General features: G+C 51.6%; 1 protein-coding gene across 1 annotated transcript; it reads right to left on the reverse strand.

Moving 5' to 3' along the window:
• Nucleotides 1-3,598: 3,598 nt before the first annotated feature.
• Nucleotides 3,599-20,146, reverse strand: ERGIC2 (ERGIC and golgi 2). Its single transcript, XM_073544242.1, has 14 exons — nucleotides 19,967-20,146; nucleotides 14,343-14,469; nucleotides 14,070-14,178; nucleotides 13,831-13,877; nucleotides 13,680-13,750; nucleotides 7,733-7,773; nucleotides 7,566-7,667; nucleotides 7,314-7,409; nucleotides 6,101-6,156; nucleotides 5,888-5,986; nucleotides 5,662-5,759; nucleotides 5,421-5,583; nucleotides 5,257-5,336; nucleotides 3,599-3,698 (listed from the first exon to the last, which is right to left on the reverse strand). Exons 2-14 carry the CDS (start codon nucleotides 14,446-14,448, stop codon nucleotides 3,630-3,632), a joined length of 1,137 nt encoding a protein of 378 aa, XP_073400343.1. The 5' UTR covers nucleotides 14,449-14,469; nucleotides 19,967-20,146; the 3' UTR covers nucleotides 3,599-3,629.
• Nucleotides 20,147-20,364: the final 218 nt, after the last annotated feature.

Raw genomic sequence — 20,364 nt, forward strand, 5'->3', positions numbered from 1 at the left:
ACGCAAACATGGGGAGAACATACAAACCCCTTGCAGATGTTGTCCTTGGTGGGATTCAACCCAGAACTGAGGAATCACACAGGCCGACGCATGTAGATGGGACAGAGTGATCACCAACATAAATCACTGCGGTTTTGGCAGCACACACCATATTTACACGGGGAGATGTGCGGCCAATAATTATAATGGGGAATGAGCGATCGTAGATTTGAAGCCTATGTAAACGTACAGGCAATCGCCCGATGTTGGCATGAAAATCATTAGCGGCAGCACATCGCCCCATGGAAACATAGAATGTGCTGCTGATAATCACAACACACTACGACCACAGACTAACGCCCCGATTAGACTTGCGCCCCAGTCTCCAGATGAACAGTGCGCTGGAGTAAGATGCAACTCTTCAATTTGCCGCATCTTTTAGTTCCAGAACTGTATGCCAGGCAGCGACTAGAGAACATTTCTGTCACCATTTACGACCCATTTTTGGTATAAATTATAAAATTGCCAGATGTTCCCAGTCACGTTTCCCCCTCTCTCCCAGAAAGCTCCACCAGCTTCCCAAAAAGTTGGCGTAACTGGCGTAAAAACGGCAAAAGCTGCAAAATACCAAGCAGTGAATGTAAAAATTCTGGCAGAAAAAGCTTCATGAATTGGGCTTTGAATCCTTGGAAAACTTTAAGAAATTGCTTAAAGGGAGATTCCATGCCAATTTCTAAATTGGGATGTGTAACGTAAAGGGCTACTGGGTAAAGCTGCACATCGCAGACTTCCCGCTTTGCCGCTCCCTCATCGCAGACTTCCCGCTCCCTCATCGCAGACTTCCCGCTCTGCCGCTCCCTCATCGCAGACTTCCCGCTCCCCCATCGCAGACTTCCCGCTCCCCCGCTCCCTCATCGCAGACTTCCCGCTCCGCCGCTCCCTCATCGCAGACTTCCCGCTCTGCCGCTCCCTCATCGCAGACTTCCCGCTCTGCCGCTCCCTCATCGCAGACTTCCCGCTCTGCCGCTCCCTCATCGCAGACTTCCCGCTCCGCCGCTCCCTCATCGCAGACTTCCCGCTCCGCCGCTCCCTCATCGCAGACTTGCCGCTCCGCCGCTCCCTCATCGCAGACTTGCCGCTCCGCCGCTCCCTCATCGCAGACTTGCCGCTCCGCCGCTCCCTCATCGCAGACTTGCCGCTCCGCCGCTCCCTCATCGCAGACTTGCCGCTCCGCCGCTCCCTCATCGCAGACTTGCCGCTCCCTCATCGCAGACTTCCCGCTCCGCCGCTCCCTCATCGCAGACTTCCCGCTCTGCCCCTCCCTGCACGTTATGAACGCTCTAGCTTTATTTTACTGTCCGTCCATGTAAGGGGCGGGCTAAGCAGGGAGTCCATGAGTTACATCAGCCAATAGCTGTAGAGCACTGAGTGATGTCAGTGAAGGGGTGTGGTTTTGGCAACCACTGCTGCACCGCTCGGGAACCCGCAGCAGTAGTTTTTGCCGCCTATGGGTCACTTTCTCTTGGCATTCAGGCCTTATTATGGCTGGTACCGTAGGTTCGATGGTGACCTTTGAGTGTTGACATGTGAATAGTTGTGCGCCTTTAATAGCGTATTGCCGATGTCTCTTACTTGTCTCCCTGGGATGAAGAGCAGCGATGGGCAGGATGTACAAGTCATATAAAAAAAGCCTATAAACCACTCGGGCCCTTGTAAATCTCACTTGTTGACTTTATAGGAGGTGGAAGTGGCACAGATCTTGCAAGTATCACGCAACGGCACAGGAAGCAGTCAGTATAACCCAAATCTTGTCACATCAACGGAGAGATTCACGAGACCGGTCTGATGAATCGCATCACACGGGAGGCCGGGTGTACGTGCCGCGCTCACCTGGAGACGAGGAAGGCACCGGGGCGTACTATGGGAAGAGGCAGACAGGGTGACACACCACCTGCCTAAGCATTGCACGGTACCAAGTACATGGCAGCGGGGCTCCCATAAGGCAACGCCTAGTTCAGGTGGATAAGGAATGATCGGCACAGCATAATACAGATCGAAATCATGATGTGTCTCCAAATTTCAAAATGTCAGTCCCATCATTGGGATGTACTGGAAACAGTAGACTATTTCAAGGAGGACGCTACGAGCAAAGCACAGGAGCTAATCTATCAACTACTAAGGTCTTCTCATACCACAGACTACAGCAGAGATCTAGGCGAGTCCTGGTCTTGACGGGTTCAGAACGAGTTGGATGCATAAATAGACCCTACGCAATAATAGATTTACGGACATTACAAATCTCTGTACACTTCCCAGCAATCACTCCTACAGATTTACCAAGAGATGCCGGGAACAAGAATAAGTTCCAAATCTACTGCTTAGAATGATACATAAGATCCTGTCTGCAGTCACCACTAGGGGGAGCTCCCTGTATACAGATACATAAGATCCTGTCTGCAGCCACCACTAGGGGGAGCTCCCTGTATACAGAGATACATGATAAGATCCTCTCTGCAGCCACCACTAGGGGGAGGTCCCTGTATACAGAGATACATGATAAGATCCCGTCTACAGTCACCACTAGGGGGAGCTCCCTGTATACAGAGATACATGATAAGATCCCGTCTACAGTCACCACTAGGGGGAGCTCCCTGTATACAGAGATATACAAGATCCTGTCTGCAGCCACCACTAGGGGGAGCTCCCTGTATAGAGATATATGATAAGATCCTGTCTGCAGCCACCACTAGGGGGAGCTCCCTGTATACAGAGATATATGATAAGATCCTGTCTGCAGTCACCACTAGGGGGAGCTCCCTGTATACAGAGATACATGATAAGATCCTGTCTGCAGTCACCACTAGGGGGAGCTACCTGTATAGAGATACATGATAAGATCCTGTCTGCAGTCACCACTAGGGGGAGCTCCCTGTATACAGAGATACATGATAAGATCCTGTCTGCAGTCACCACTAGGGGGAGCTACCTGTATAGAGATACATGATAAGATCCTGTCTGCAGCCACCACTAGGGGGAGGAACTCCCTGTATACAGAGATACATGATAAGATCCTGTCTGCAGCCACCACTAGGGGGCACTCGCTGTATACAGAGATACATGATAAGATCCCACTAGTTGCTTGGTGGTCCACGTGGATGGCATAATGTGATCAGATTACTGTAGGAGTCTTGTAAGTGCTCAATATAATGGGGGACCCCTCTCCCATCACTCAGTATAGCACCCTGACCCCTGCAGGCAGCGTATTATGTTAGGTTGCAGTTACGCTGCGTCCATAGTGGGGTGACTGCGCCCCCTGATGGCTCGGGCTGTGATGACACTATGTAGCAGGTTCAGTGTTTATTACTGCTATTACAGTCAGTCCTGCTGAGACTTTGGGAGGTGAACAGCGCCATCTAGTGTACAGAAACGACATCACACTTTTAACGAGGGGAATGGTGAGGACTGTTGCTACATGAGATTTTATTACCACCCAGCTTTCCCAGGTTCCTGAAGAGCACAGATGTCCATCCATTGCTGTGTAATGCCGCCCAGAACAGCCACCTTCACAAAGGAAAAAGTTACAGGGACCCCCGAATAAGTCAAACACCAGAGCCAGACGTGTAAAACAGTGGAGGATAGGTTTATTCTGATCATAGAGGGTCCGGGGCGGAGGTCTCTGCACTGTGATTGGAGGAGAGGAGATTCTGGACGTGGTTCTCCTACAAATAAAATCATTATCTCATAAAGTTTTCATAATGTGGATGAGCAGAACCGACTCAGGACATGCTGGGAGTTGTAGTTACGGAGCCAGATGTTGGGGAGGATTCCTATAGTGGGTCACGTTGTGAGAGGGGATAAGGGGGAGATGAGGCTGCAGCGTCATGTTATGGGAGGAATCACTTGTCAGCTACCGGCTGCCTATGTGCGCTGACGTTCCCACGAGTCAACCGCGGCTGTTAAGTGACCACCGATCGGCCACGTGAAACTGGCGGAGGTGTAACGCAGTCACGCACCGTGTCGGCCATGTACGGGCGGGGCGGTGCACATCTAGCAGTAAATAAACTGAGCCCATACACTAAAAAGCAAAGGGAAAAAAATGGCAATTGCAGTTTTTTCCCAATTTCGCCCCACTTAGAATTTTTTCCATTATTTTAGCAAATGCTAAAATAAATGGGGTCAATAAAAACGACTCATCACAGAAAACAAAATCCCTTGTCCGACTACAGGCGGAAACAAAGTTCTGGGTCTGAAAAAAGGGGAGGAAAATATTCAAGGAAAAAGCAAAAAAAAAAAAAAAATGTTTCCATGACAACAAAACAAATCGCCAAAACTAGTGTTCTATACACAGGATGCGATTGTTCTCGACAGCATGGATCCTGGTAACACTGGAGGACGTGCAGCCGAAAACGATGGCCGGTAAGGAGGAGGGGGATCACATTAGTGACAGCCGGCATACTGTGAGTAGGGAGGAGGGGGATCACATTAGTGACAGCCGGCATACTGTGAGTAGGGAGGAGGGGGATCACATTAGTGACAGCCGGCATACTGTGAGTAGGAAGGAGAGGGATCACATTAGTGACAGCCGGCATACTGTGAGTAGGGAGGAGGGGGATCACATTAGTGACAGCCGGCATACTGTGAGTAGGGAGGAGGGGGATCACATTAGTGACAGCCTTCATACTGTGAGTAGGGGGATCACATTAGTGACAGCCGGCATACTGTGAGTAGGGAGGAGGGGGATCACATTAGTGACAGCCGGCATACTGTGAGTAGGGAGGAGGGGGATCACATTAGTGACAGCCGGCATACTGTGAGTAGGGGGATCACATTAGTGACAGCCGGCATACTGTGAGTAGGGAGGAGGGGGATCACATTAGTGACAGCCTTCATACTGTGAGTAGGGGGATCACATTAGTGACAGCCGGCATACTGTGAGTAGGGAGGAGGGGGATCACATTAGTGACAGCCGGCATACTGTGAGTAGGGAGGAGGGGGATCACATTAGTGACAGCCTTCATACTGTGAGTAGGGGGATCACATTAGTGACAGCCGGCATACTGTGAGTAGGGAGGAGGGGGATCACATTAGTGACAGCCGGCATACTGTGAGTAGGGAGGAGGGGGATCACATTAGTGACAGCCTTCATACTGTGAGTAGGGGGATCACATTAGTGACAGCCGGCATACTGTGAGTAGGGGGATCACATTACAGATCATGTTGGGGTTTCTCCCACCCTGTAACACCATGTTATTAGAGGAGGGTCAGCATCGAACTCACTTCATGACGACCATAAACTCCAAGCTTGAAACGGCAGCAAACAACATCCACAAAGAACTCGGCCAGTCCGTGGATCATCCCTGAGAGATGTAAACAACCAATAAAAGCTACAAATTAAACCCCCCCCCGACCACAGAAGTGCTCCCCTGGAGGTAAGGACGAACCTGTGGTGGTGAATATCCCCCCAATAATGCCGCAGAGACGCACGAGAAACTTCCACAGGGGCATGTGGTCCTCCGTCACGGTCACCATTAACGAGCTGATGTCATACTTCATGAATATCCCCGACACTCCGTGGCTGCCGGTGGCGTGGTTAATCGCACGCTCCTGTAGCGGCACAATGGAGGCAGTGAGTGGAGGGTTTATTATTAGTCGCCCGTGACGTCATCAGTAACGGGATCTCACCCTCTCCGTCACAGAGAACTGGTGCGTGTCACCGTACACCTTGTGCGTGTGCAGTTTGGTTGGGACGATGGTGATGAAATACTGGTACATCTGGTTACCTGCGAGAAAGAAGCGAGAGGTCATCAGGCAGGAGGAGGACGGTGATGCCTCACGGGGACACGGAGCCTTCATGACTAACCACTTGTATGTCGCACACAAAACACTACAGTACAGAGGGTGCACTTACTTTCCTCTGCTATTTTTTCTGTTCCATCCAAGGGGTTGATGATGCCGGGCAGGACTTCTCCGAAGGACAAGTGATCAATGCGATGGGAGAAATTATAACCTAAATATAAAGGAAAAGCTCTGGTCATAGGCTGAGGGCAACCGCGAGGAGAAGACCCCGGCCCCGACCTCCTACTAGAAAGGAACAAGGTCCGTCTTCCAATAATATACTCACTGTCATGGCTGACGAGAGCGGCCAGATGTGCGTGACCCCTGGGATGTGGGATAGCCCTATATGGTATAGAAAAGGACAGTGTGAAATGAATCCACATACTATTCTGCTGTGTGCATACATTCTGAGCGCTGCTCTGGAGGCAACTCAGGATCAGTAATGTAACGTATGTACACAGTGACTGCACCAGCAGAATAGTGAGTGCAGCTCTGGAGTATAATTACATTATATTACTGATCCTGAGTTATATCCTGTATGTACACAATGACTGCACCAGCAGAATAGTGAGTGCAGCTCTGGAGTATAATACAGGATATAACTCAGGATCAGTAATATAATGTATGTACACAGTGACTGCACCAGCAGAATAGTGAGTGCTGCTCTGGAGTAGAACACAGGATGTAACTCAGGATCAGTAATGTATATGTACACAGTGACCGCACCAGCAGACTAGTGAGTGCTGCTCTGGAGTATAATAAAGGATGTAACTCAGGATCAGTAATGTAATATATGTACACAGTGACTGCACCAGCAGACTAGTGAGTGCAGCTCTGGCGTATAATACAGGATGTAACTCAGGATCAGTAATGTAATGTATGTGCACAGTGACTGCACCAGCAGAATAGTGAGCGCAGCTCTGGAGTATAATACAGGATGTAACTCAGGATCAGTGATGTATGTACACAGTGACTGCACCAGCAGAATAGCGAGTGCTGCTCTGGAGTATAATACAGGATATAACTCAGGATCAGTAATGTAATGCATGTACACAGTGACTGCACCAGCAGAATAGCGAGTGCTGCTCTGGAGTATAATACAGGATATAACTCAGGATCAGTAATGTAATGCATGTACACAGTGACTGCACCAGCAGAATAGTGAGTGCAGCTCTGGAGTATAATACAGGAGGTAACTCAGGATCAGTAATGTAATGTATGTACACAGTGACTGCACCAGCAGAATAGTGAGTGCAGCTCTGGGGTATAATACAGGATGTAACTCAGGATCAGTAATGTAATGTATGTACACAGTGACTGCACCAGCAGAATAGTGAGTGCAGCTCTGGGATATAATGCATTATGGATATTTAAGGTCCAGTCACTTGATGCAAAGATGGCCGGTGATCAAATCACTACTATGTGGGGAGCACAGGACATATGCATGATGTGTGTGACCGGTTCCTAGTGGATCACACGCTCCGTACAGAATAACATACTTGCCCACAGTGATGTGGAAGTTTCCAGCCACTTTATTGATATCGAGGTGCCCGTGGATCCGGCAGGCGCTGGGCGGCTGAGAAGGGGAATCTTCCCTAAAAAGCAGAGTAGATGGTCTGCAGTCTTTATGTGGGAGCATCACATCCCCGCCACATAACACCACTATATTTACTACCAATATACAGTGCAGAAAGCCTTTACGACCCACAGCGGGTGTAGTGTTGCGTATGAGGGTCTTCAGGCCGTCTCACCTGGGGGGCAGGGCGGTGACTGAACTCCGCATGGCGCTCTTGAACAGGAGGTCCTGTAGTGACGCCTCAGCCTGAAGTCTGTTCTGAATCTGCTGAAGCATCCTACACACAAAGGAACAATCATGAGACCCAATATGGCAGACCCCTACCGCCCCCCAGAATCTCACCTCTGCCACTGCCGCTGCACAGGAGACAACTCGAAAACAACCTGAAAAACACAAGACGCGGTCAGGACTCGCATCTAATGGGCAAAAAATACATCGTTCCATTAGAAGTCTCAGTAATATGGAGATGAAGATGGCTTTCAGGTGCAATGATACACTGCGCTGCTGTAGGTATAATTCAAGGAACTTTATGGGTGCCTACGCGTTTCCTGAGCTGTCCCAGCTCACTTCATCAGGGCATGATACAAGCACGCAATGCAGGAGTTTATGTACAATCCAAAGTAGAAAAAAAAAGGGGCAGGACAATCAGCTGCCACATCAGCAAGGCAATGGTATAAAACACATTAAAATAATTGTATTTTAATAGAATATATTAAAACCGCATATAATAAGAATACATACTAAAGAACAATAAAAAAGAAAATATATATATATATATATATTTCTTTTGAAATAGACACGGGGGATCACAGGGTCCAATAAAAAAGTAGTTAAAACCATCCTCAAGGAGTCTAGAACACAGTTCCAAAGTTGAGAGTATATGGTGTTTTAATCCACATGACCATGGTGACTAGTGAGGAATTGGGTATGATTTTTCGGCTCAATGTCAAGATCAATCTATTCTCTTCCAGAATAAAGAGTAAATCCAAAGAGATGTGCCCTGAATAACGGATAAAAAAAACAACAAATGATTAAGGGCACTTATATTAAAAAAAAAATACTGAATGTAAAAAAGAAAAAAAAATTATGGAATAAAGTGCAGTAGTGTTTTAATATTAAATCATAAAAACATGGTTACAATGTAAAAAAAGGGGGGTTGTAGTATTATAAAGAGACACTAGATGGCGCTAACACAAGCTTCAAGAAAGTGTCAGAAGCTTGAAGAGAATACTACAGTTAAAAGAGAGAGCTTTCTGTGTGAAACCAATGTGTGGAACGGAAGGGTAAAACAAGGTGGTCAGGCTAAACATCCCAATGGAGGGATCAGTATGCATGGGAGGCAGGGACAAAAATCTCCAAAAGACAAAATGGACTTTTAATAAAAGACATCAGAAACAATAAATTATTCCAAAGGGTTCCAGAGATTTTAATTTGTAAATCCCGTTACACCTCTTTCCTATTAAGTGTCTGGATTCGGTTTGGTGTATTGTCTGGTATCTGTTCAATGGGGTAGTCAGTTTCTTGATGTCACGACCATGTATAAGGTCAAAGTGACGGGACAGACCATGCTTCTGAAAGCCAATTTTAATATTATGTCGGTGGGAGTTTAGCCGACAATGAAGTGCCTGGGTGGTACGTCCAACATAGATTTTGGGAAAAGTGCATGTAATGATATAGATGACGTGTGAGGACAGACAAGTGAGGTGGTATTTGATGGGGAATTGTTCTTGAGTGATGGGATGTGAGAAAGTGATAGTCTGATGTGCAATATTGTGACAGCAACTACACTTATAGATGCTGAAAGCTCTGGACCTGTCATTATAGATGACTCTGGAGCCACACTTCTGCACCAGTATCCTTTCTGCCTGCAGCCATTAAAACTCCTTGAGATACCACACTAAAAAACTCTGACATTACTCATTTTTTTTCAAAGGTACAGTTAAAAAGAAAACATCTTATAGAGGATGCCGAGGGAAAGGAAATAAAAACAAAAAAGAAAGGGAAAAACGATCCCGCTCTCCAGTGAAAACCAATATAGTCAATGTATTACCTCACACTCTCACCACTGATGAGGAAAAACTACGTAGAAAAGGTCGATCCTTTTGTCCTACAAATAAGAGATGGATTTGAACAATTTTTAGATGTGCACAAATATATCTGTAAATTGACCCTGATCCGACACTATGAGATTCAAAAACTATCCGCCTCCTCCAATACCAGTGATAATAGTAAGCCTAATGTTCCAAATGATGACACTAATCCCTCTACACCTGTAAAGTAGAGGTCACCACCTAGAAACTTTTCCTGACCTCCTTCTAGATCAGCTCCACAATCTTCAACTGAATCCTTCTATGTCTGACAAACCTAATTTAACTAAAAAAGAGGTTCTAGCCCTCAAAGCGTCACCGAAAAATACTGATATCATCATAAAGCCTGCTGATAAGGGGGGAGCGATTGTGGTACTAGATAGATCTGATTAGAGGCCAATAGAATCCTCTCAGATACTAATTTCTACAAACCTGTCAAAAATGACCCTATGCCATTGGTTATTTCTTCATATAATCATTTAATAACTGAAGCCTTCTCTAACAATGCCATAAATGAACAAGAAAAGAAGTTTCTCACCATAAAAAAACCCCTCCACACCCTTTCTCTATCACCTTCCAAAAATACACAAAAATACTACTAGCCCACCAGGGCGACCTATTATTTCTGGAATAGGGTCACTCACTAGCAGTCTAGCTTTCTATATTGACAGGCTTATGAGGCACCATGTTAGGAGTCTAAATAGTCATCTAAAAGACTCCACTCAATTGATTAACCTTACAAAGAGCATTAAGTGGCATGACCACTACTGTTTTATCTCCTTTGATGTATCTGCCCTGTACACAAATATAAACCACCAATTAGGATTAAAGTGTTTTGAGAAATTTGTTAATTCCGGTGCTAGACTGTCTGATACTCAAAGGTATGGATTTTATTTTACATTACAATTTTTTTTTTACTTTTTTAGGTTTTTTTTTTATCATCAGACACGTGGGACAGCCATGGGATCACGGGTCGCACCTACTTATGCAAATCTCTTTATGGGTGTTTTTGAGGAGGATTTTACTACTACAGTTGAATTTGCAAAAAGCATAATCCTTTATAAAAGATATATAGATGACCTCTTTTTAATATGGGACACACGTTTTATAAGTGCTGGTCAGTTCATTTCCACCATACAGAATAATAACTGGGGACTGGAATTCACCCCTCGCATCAGTAACCAAACCATGAACTTTCTAGACATTACTTTTTAGGTCAAGAATAGTAAGATTTGCACCAAGACTTATTTTAAACAGGTAGATACAAATAGTTATGTCCATTTTAGTAGTAGCCACTACCAGAAACGGCTTTTTAATATCCCTCACAACCAGTTCCAAAGGATCCGCAAGAACTGTACTAGTGATGATGATTTTACTAGCCAGGCTAACATTTTAAAGGAGAGGGTTTTAAGTGAGAAATATCCTCGAAAATTGGTATCTTCCACATGGGAGAATGTTTTTAAAAATTCTAATCAAGATCTTTTACTGTCCAGAAAGCCCCCAGGTGACAAATTCTGTACCAACTTTATCACCACCTACAGTTCACAACACAAATCTATCAGGGACATCATGGAGGGTCTGTGGCATATTGTCAAAAGAGACCCCATTCTAAATAAAATCATTCCAGAGAAACCTGCCATTACCTTCAGGAAGGCTCAATCCTTAGAAACCACACTGGCACCCAGCAGGCTCACTACTCCATCTCACGGGCAGAACAATCTCTTATCTCCTGGCATCTATAAATGTCATCACTCTAAATATTTAATATACTACTGCACTTTATTCCATAAGGGTTTCTAAGGGATACCATTATGGAATATCTCACTGTTAATAAATGTTTAACTCCATATCAACATGGATTTATGAAGGATCGCTCCTGTCAGACTAACCTGATCAGCTTCTATGAGGATGTAAGCTCTCAAATGGACCCAGGAGAATCATTGGATGTCATTTATCTCGACTTCTCTAAAGCATGTGACACTGTCCCACATAAAAGATTGGTAAGAGGAGAAAGCTCGGGCTAGGGGAAAATGTGTGCAGATGGGTAGGTAGCTGGCTTAGTGATAGAAAATAAAGAGTGGTTATTAATGGGGCATCCTCAGATTGGGCCAGGGTTACTAGTGGGGACCACAGGGTTCTGTATTGGGCCCCCTACTATTTAATATATTTATTAATGATCTAGTGGATGGCTTACACAGTAACATATCAGTATTTGCAGATCATACAAAACTATGTAAGGTAGTTAACACAAAGGAGGACAGTTTGCAACTACAGACAGATTTGAGTAAATTGGAGAATTGGGCTGAAAAATGGCAAATGAGGTTTAACCCAGATAAGTGTAAGGTTATGCACATGGGAAGGAGAAACAGAGGCTACAATTACTTACTAAATGGGAAACTGCTGGGGAAATCAGACATGGAAAAAGACTTAGGCGTCTTAGTCAATAAGAAGCTAAATTGGAGTGCCCAGTGTCAGGCAGCTGCCACCAAAGCAAATAGGGTCATGGGATGCATTAGAAGAGGTCTGGGGACACGAGATGAAAACATAATTCTCCCTCTGTACAGATCACTCGTCAGACCACACTTGGAGGATTGTGTGCAATTTTGGACGCTGGTGCTCAAGAAAGACATTACTGAACTTGAAAGGGTTCAAAGGCGGGCTACTAAAATGATAAATGGAGTTGGTTCACTACAATACCCAGAAAGGTTATCAAAATTAGGTCTATTTACTCTAGAAAAGAGAAGACTCAGGGGAGACCTAATATATATGTACAAGTATATCAGAGGGCAATACAGAGATCTCTCCAATGAACTGTTTGTACCAAGGACTGTGACAAGAACAAGGGGGCATTCTCTTCGTCTGGAGGAAAGACAATTTCTGCACCAACATAGAAGAGGGTTCTTCACGGTAAGAGCAGTGAGGCTCTGGAATTCTCTTCCTGAGGAAGTGGTGATGGCCAACTCACTGAATGAATGTAAGAAAGGAATGGATGCTTTTCTTGTGAGTAACAGTATAGAAGGTTACGAATATCAGAATATTATAGGTAGATGGTTGACCCAGCTTAGGGGAAGGAATTTTTTTCCCTATGGAGAAATTTGCCTTCCCCAGGATCAACGCAGAACAGCTGCACTAAAAATAGGCTGAACTAGATGGACATAAGGTCTTCCTTCAGCCTTCAAAACTATGTTACTGTGATATAATTTTTTTCTTTTTTACATTCAGTATTAGCCCTTAATCATTTTTTTTATCCGTTATTCAGGGTACATCTCTTTGGATTTACTCTTTATTCTGGAAGAGAATAAATTGATCTTAACATTGATCCGAAAAATCATACCCCATTCCTCACTAGTCACCATGGTCTTGTGGATTAAAACACCATACACTCTCAACTTTGGAACTGTGTTCTAGACTCCTTGAGGATGGTTTTAACTACTTTTTTATTGGACCCTGTGATCCCCCGTGTCTATTTCAAAAGAAATATATATTTTCTTTTTTATTGTTCTTGAGTATGTATTCTTATTATATGCGGTTTTAATATATTCTATTAAAATACAATTATTTTAATGTGTTTTATACCATTGCCTTGCTGATGTGGCAGTTGCTTGTCCTGCCCCTTTTTTTTTTTTTTTCCCCCACTTTGGATTGTATATAAACTCCTGCATTGCATGCTTGTATCATGCCCTGATGAAGTGAGCCGGGACAGCTCAGGAAATGCGTAGGCACCCATAAAGTTCCTTGAATTATACCTACAGCAGCGCAGTGTATCATTGCACCTTAAAGCCATCTTCACTTACAAGTCTTTGGACCCTGTGCAGACTGCAGCAGCTGTTTCATGCGGTTGTAGGTGTTGTGACCAAAGTTTCACAACCCTATCAGGTGAGTCTCTCCTTGCCTCACCATTACAATTGTGTTTTAAAGGTTTCACACAGTGGAGCGCCCTGTTTTGTTTCTGTTAGTAATATGGAGATAACAGTATAGCTCCCTGCATGTCCTGCCAGCCTGCGGTGCCCACCCCCCATAGAGGTGTGCGCCCTGCCAGCCTGCGGTGCCCACCCCCCATAGAGGTGTGCGCCCTGCCAGCCTGCGGTGCCCACCCCCATAGAGATGTGAGCCCTGCCAGCCTGCGGTGTCCACCGCCATAGAGATGTGCGCCCTGCCAGCCTGCAGTGCCCGCCATACAGTGAGATGTGCGTTTTGCTCACCGGCTCGTACACCAGTCCTTCCGCAGACGTTACCATGGTCTCCGCCAGGTCCAGGACATCAGCACCAACATCTGGAGGGAGAAGAAGATATGAGAAGCAGTGGAGGGAGGACACAGCCACTACGCCACCTGCTGGCCAAGAGCAAACTTACACTGACACCTCATGGCCACCGTGATGTCGATGTTCAGCCGTAATTTACTGGAATGCAGTAAAAATAATAAGTTTAAAAAAAAAAAAAAAAGAAAAAGGTAAAATTAGAATAAAAAGATCCTCAACCTCCTGCTCCACATCTATATCCTGGCTGCACGTCCGCCGTATACTGGGACCTGCCATACACCAGGTACACCCCACAAGACCCGCTGTAGTTACACGATGAGGACAGATAAGAACCTGGTGAAGTCTTTGTCCACCTCGTAGTCGTATCTCATCCACGTGTCGCGATACACTAGGAACTCCAGGACTGTGAGGACGGCCATGACGGAGAACGCCAGGAGAGACACTGAGATGAGAGAGGATTGTGAGTGCCATGGGGCGGAGTGTAGGGGCGCTGTCATGTTCTGGGAATGGTGACCCCCCCATATTACACCACAGGTGACTGGCTGCTCCTCGGAACTGGCCCAATATATTTGTAGAAGCCCCCAGAGATCAGAGCGGCTCACGTACCCGTCCCTCTACTTGCTGACGTTTCCACGTAGCTGTCGGGCACTTTGGGGAAAGCATCGAGCTCCTTCACCAGGGTCAGCGTCTTCTTGCGGCTCAGCCGCCTCATCTTCCAGACTCAGGCGCGCACCTATGACCGACCACAGCACAGAAGTAGCGTCAGTGTTAGCAGGAGCGTCAACTTGCCGATGTAACATTAGGAAGGCAGTCGGTGGGGGGGGACGGTCCAGGCGCGGGGTCAGTGTCGGGGGAGGCGCGGGGTCAGTGTCGGGGGGGGGGGGCACGGTCCAGGCGCGGGGTCAGTGTCCGGGGGGGGGGGGGGGGGGCGCACAGTACAGGCGCGGGGTCAGTGTCCGGGGGGGGGGGGGGGCGCACAGTACAGGCGCGGGGTCAGTGTCCGGGGGCGCACAGTACAGGCGCGGGGTCAGTGTCCGGGGGCGCACAGTACAGGCGCGGGGTCAGTGTCCGGGGGCGCACAGTACAGGCGCGGGGTCAGTGTCCGGGGGCGCACAGTACAGGCGCGGGGTCAGTGTCCGGGGGCGCACAGTACAGGCGCGGGGTCAGTGTCCGGGGGCGCACAGTACAGGCGCGGGGTCAGTGTCCGGGGGCGCACAGTACAGGCGCGGGGTCAGTGTCCGGGGGCGCACAGTACAGGCGCGGGGTCAGTGTCCGGGGGCGCACAGTACAGGCGCGGGGTCAGTGTCCGGGGGCGCACAGTACAGGCGCGGGGTCAGTGTCCGGGGGCGCACAGTACAGGCGCGGGGTCAGTGTCCGGGGGCGCACAGTACAGGCGCGGGGTCAGTGTCCGGGGGCGCACAGTACAGGCGCGGGGTCAGTGTCCGGGGGCGCACAGTACAGGCGCGGGGTCAGTGTCCGGGGGCGCACAGTACAGGCGCGGGGTCAGTGTCCGGGGGCGCACAGTACAGGCGCGGGGTCAGTGTCCGGGGGCGCACAGTACAGGCGCGGGGTCAGTGTCCGGGGGCGCACAGTACAGGCGCGGGGTCAGTGTCCGGGGGCGCACAGTACAGGCGCGGGGTCAGTGTCCGGGGGCGCACAGTACAGGCGCGGGGTCAGTGTCCGGGGGCGCACAGTACAGGCGCGGGGTCAGTGTCCGGGGGCGCACAGTACAGGCGCGGGGTCAGTGTCCGGGGGCGCACAGTACAGGCGCGGGGTCAGTGTCAGGGGGCGCACAGTACAGGCGCGGGGTCAGTGTCAGGGGGCGCACAGTACAGGCGCGGGGTCAGTGTCAGGGGGCGCACAGTACAGGCGCGGGGTCAGTGTCAGGGGGCGCACAGTACAGGCGCGGGGTCAGTGTCAGGGGGCGCACAGTACAGGCGCGGGGTCAGTGTCAGGGGGCGCACAGTACAGGCGCGGGGTCAGTGTCAGGGGTCGCACAGTACAGGCGCGGGGTCAGTGTCAGGGGTCGCACAGTACAGGCGCGGGGTCAGTGTCAGGGGTCGCACAGTACAGGCGCGGGGTCAGTGTCAGGGGTCGCACAGTACAGGCGCGGGGTCAGTGTCAGGGGGCGCACAGTACAGGCGCGGGGTCAGTGTCAGGGGGCGCACAGTACAGGCGCGGGGTCAGTGTCAGGGGGCGCACAGTACAGGCGCGGGGTCAGTGTCAGGGGGCGCACAGTACAGGCGCGGGGTCAGTGTCAGGGGGCGCACAGTACAGGCGCGGGGTCAGTGTCAGGGGGCGCACAGTACAGGCGCGGGGTCAGTGTCAGGGGGCGCACAGTACAGGCGCGGGGTCAGTGTCAGGGGGCGCACAGTACAGGCGCGGGGTGAGTGTCAGGGGGCGCACAGTACAGGCGCGGGGTGAGTGTCAGGGGGGGCACAGTACAGGCGCGGGGTGAGTGTCAGGGGGGGCACAGTACAGGAGTGGGGTCAGGGGGGCACAGTACAGGAGTGGGGTCAGGGGGGCACAGTACAGGAGTGGGGTCAGGGGGGCACAGTACAGGTGTGGGGTCAGTGTCGGGGGAGCACAGTACAGGTGTGGGGTCAGTGTCATGGGGGGGCACAGTACAGGTGTGGGGTCAGTGTCAGAGGGGGGGCACAGTACAGGTGTGGGGTCAGTGTCAGAGGGGGGGCACAGTACAGGTGTGGGGTCAGTGTCAGGGGGGGGCACAGTACAGGTGTGGGGTCAGTGTCATGGGGGGGGCACAGTACAGGTGTGGGGTCAGTGTCATGGGGGGGCACAGTACAGGTGTGGGGTCAGTGTCATGGGGGGGGCACAGTACAGGTGTGGGGTCAGTGTCATGGGGGGGGCACAGTACAGGTGTGGGGTCAGTGTCAGGGGGGGCAGAGTACAGGTGTGGGGTCAGTGTCAGGGGGGGCAGAGTACAGGTGTGGGGTCAGTGTCAGGGGGGGCAGAGTACAGGTGTGGGGTCAGTGTCAGGGGGGGCAGAGTACAGGTGTGGGGTCAGTGTCAGGGGGGGCAGAGTACAGGTGTGGGGTCAGTGTCAGGGGGGGCAGAGTACAGGTGTGGGGTCAGTGTCGGGGGGGCAGAGTACAGGTGTGGGGTCAGTGTCGGGGGGGCAGAGTACAGGTGTGGGGTCAGTGTCGGGGGGGGAACAGTACAGGTGTGGGGTCAGTGTCGGGGGGGGAACAGTACAGGTGTGGGGTCAGTATCAGGGGGGGGCACAGTACAGGTGTGGGGTCAGTGTCATGGGGGGGGCACAGTACAGGTGTGGGGTCAGTGTCATGGGGGGGGCACAGTACAGGTGTGGGGTCAGTGTCGGGGGGGGAACAGTACAGGTGTGGGGTCAGTATCAGGGGGGGGCACAGTACAGGTGTGGGGTCAGTGTCAGGGGGGGGCACAGTACAGGTGTGGGGTCAGTGTCATGGGGGGGGCACAGTACAGGTGTGGGGTCAGTGTCGGGGGCACAGTACAGGTGTGGGGTCAGTGTCGGGGGCACAGTACAGGTGTGGGGTCAGTGTCGGGGGCACAGTACAGGTGTGGGGTCAGTGTCGGGGGCACAGTACAGGTGTGGGGTCAGTGTCGGGGGCACAGTACAGGTGTGGGGTCAGTGTCGGGGGCACAGTACAGGTGTGGGGTCAGTGTCGGGGGCACAGTACAGGTGTGGGGTCAGTGTCGGGGGCACAGTACAGGTGTGGGGTCAGTGTCGGGGGCACAGTACAGGTGTGGGGTCAGTGTCGGGGGCACAGTACAGGTGTGGGGTCAGTGTCGGGGGCACAGTACAGGTGTGGGGTCAGTGTCGGGGGCACAGTACAGGTGTGGGGTCAGTGTCGGGGGCACAGTACAGGTGTGGGGTCAGTGTCGGGGGCACAGTACAGGTGTGGGGTCAGTGTCGGGGGCACAGTACAGGTGTGGGGTCAGTGTCGGGGGCACAGTACAGGTGTGGGGTCAGTGTCGGGGGCACAGTACAGGTGTGGGGTCAGTGTCGGGGGCACAGTACAGGTGTGGGGTCAGTGTCGGGGGCACAGTACAGGTGTGGGGTCAGTGTCGGGGGCACAGTACAGGTGTGGGGTCAGTGTCGGGGGCACAGTACAGGTGTGGGGTCAGTGTCGGGGGCACAGTACAGGTGTGGGGTCAGTGTCGGGGGCACAGTACAGGTGTGGGGTCAGTGTCGGGGGCACAGTACAGGTGTGGGGTCAGTGTCATGGGGGGGGCACAGTACAGGTGTGGGGTCAGTGTCGGGGGCACAGTACAGGTGTGGGGTCAGTGTCGGGGGCACAGTACAGGTGTGGGGTCAGTGTCATGGGGGGGGCACAGTACAGGTGTGGGGTCAGTGTCATGGGCACAGTACAGGTGTGGGGTCAGTGTCATGGGCACAGTACAGGTGTGGGGTCAGTGTCGGGGGCACAGTACAGGTGTGGGGTCAGTGTCAGGGGGGGGGCACAGTACAGGTGTGGGGTCAGTGTCAGGGGGGGGGGCACAGTACAGGTGTGGGGTCAGTGTCATGGGGGGGCACAGTACAGGTGTGGGGTCAGTGTCATGGGGGGGCACAGTACAGGTGTGGGGTCAGTGTCATGGGGGGGGCACAGTACAGGTGTGGGGTCAGTGTCATGGGGGGGGCACAGTACAGGTGTGGGGTCAGTGTCAGGGGGGGGCACAGTACAGGTGTGGGGTCAGTGTCGGGGGGGCACAGTACAGGTGTGGGGTCAGTGTCAGGGGGGGCACAGTACAGGTGTGGGGTCAGTGTCGGGGGCACAGTACAGGTGTGGGGTCAGTGTCGGGGGCACAGTACAGGTGTGGGGTCAGTGTCGGGGGCACAGTACAGGTGTGGGGTCAGTGTCGGGGGCACAGTACAGGTGTGGGGTCAGTGTCGGGGGCACAGTACAGGTGTGGGGTCAGTGTCGGGGGCACAGTACAGGTGTGGGGTCAGTGTCGGGGGCACAGTACAGGTGTGGGGTCAGTGTCATGGGGGGGGCACAGTACAGGTGTGGGGTCAGTGTCGGGGGCACAGTACAGGTGTGGGGTCAGTGTCATGGGGGGGGCACAGTACAGGTGTGGGGTCAGTGTCGGGGGCACAGTACAGGTGTGGGGTCAGTGTCGGGGGCACAGTACAGGTGTGGGGTCAGTGTCGGGGGCACAGTACAGGTGTGGGGTCAGTGTCAGGGGGCACAGTACAGGTGTGGGGTCAGTGTCAGGGGGGGGCACAGTACAGGTGTGGGGTCAGTGTCATGGGGGGGCACAGTACAGGTGTGGGGTCAGTGTCATGGGGGGGGCACAGTACAGGTGTGGGGTCAGTGTCATGGGGGGGGCACAGTACAGGTGTGGGGTCAGTGTCGGGGGGGGGGCACAGTACAGGTGTGGGGTCAGTGTCGGGGGCACAGTACAGGTGTGGGGTCAGTGTCAAGGGGGGGCACAGTACAGGTGTGGGGTCAGTGTCAAGGGGGGGCACAGTACAGGTGTGGGGTCAGTGTCATGGGGGGGGCACAGTACAGGTGTGGGGTCAGTGTCGGGGGCACAGTACAGGTGTGGGGTCAGTGTCAGGGGGGGGCACAGTACAGGTGTGGGGTCAGTGTCAGGGGGGGGGCACAGTACAGGTGTGGGGTCAGTGTCGGGGGCACAGTACAGGTGTGGGGTCAGTGTCAGGGGGGGGCACAGTACAGGTGTGGGGTCAGTGTCAAGGGGGGGGGCACAGTACAGGTGTGGGGTCAGTGTCAGGGGGGGGCACAGTACAGGTGTGGGGTCAGTGTCGGGGGCACAGTACAGGTGTGGGGTCAGTGTCAAGGGGGGGCACAGTACAGGTGTGGGGTCAGTGTCATGGGGGGGGGCACAGTACAGGTGTGGGGTCAGTGTCATGGGGGGGGCACAGTACAGGTGTGGGGTCAGTGTCGGGGGCACAGTACAGGTGTGGGGTCAGTGTCAGGGGGGGGCACAGTACAGGTGTGGGGTCAGTGTCGGGGGCACAGTACAGGTGTGGGGTCAGTGTCAGGGGGGGGCACAGTACAGGTGTGGGGTCAGTGTCAAGGGGGGGGGGGCACAGTACAGGTGTGGGGTCAGTGTCAGGGGGGGCACAGTACAGGTGTGGGGTCAGTGTCATGGGGGGGGGCACAGTACAGGTGTGGGGTCAGTGTCGGGGGCACAGTACAGGTGTGGGATCGGTGTCGGGGGCACAGTATACCAGACATTGGTGGCAGCCGCCATTGCTCCCTCACCCTCTTCCCCGGGCTCCCGGCTGTGCTTTCAGCAGTGACCGAGCTCCCTGTAGCCAGCAGGGGAGGCACAGGTTTTCCCGCCTCCCGGATCCAGATGACAGAGACCCCGGCACTTGTGTCCCGGATCATCACTGACACCAGGGATTCTCGTCACTTCCGGCCTCGTCAGCGCTGTTCATCTCCGGCCTCATTATCTTCAGCCGTCGGCAGAAAGAGGAGTGAGATCTGGACTACAAGAAAATGGCGGCCGCGAGTAGTGTTTTGAGTTTGGTTGCTGAGGGGCGTATCTTGTTGCCGTCACATGAATATTAGTAAACAAATGATTGGTTGTGGCTGGTTGCCATGTGATCTACCTTAGGCGCCATGATTGTTCAGGGCAAATCTGTCTATATTCCCTG

This window comes from Dendrobates tinctorius, unplaced genomic scaffold, assembly GCF_039654945.1.
Source record: "Dendrobates tinctorius isolate UK_male_01 unplaced genomic scaffold, ASM3965494v1 ptg000136l, whole genome shotgun sequence".
NCBI classification, from domain to species: Eukaryota; Metazoa; Chordata; class Amphibia; order Anura; family Dendrobatidae; genus Dendrobates; species Dendrobates tinctorius.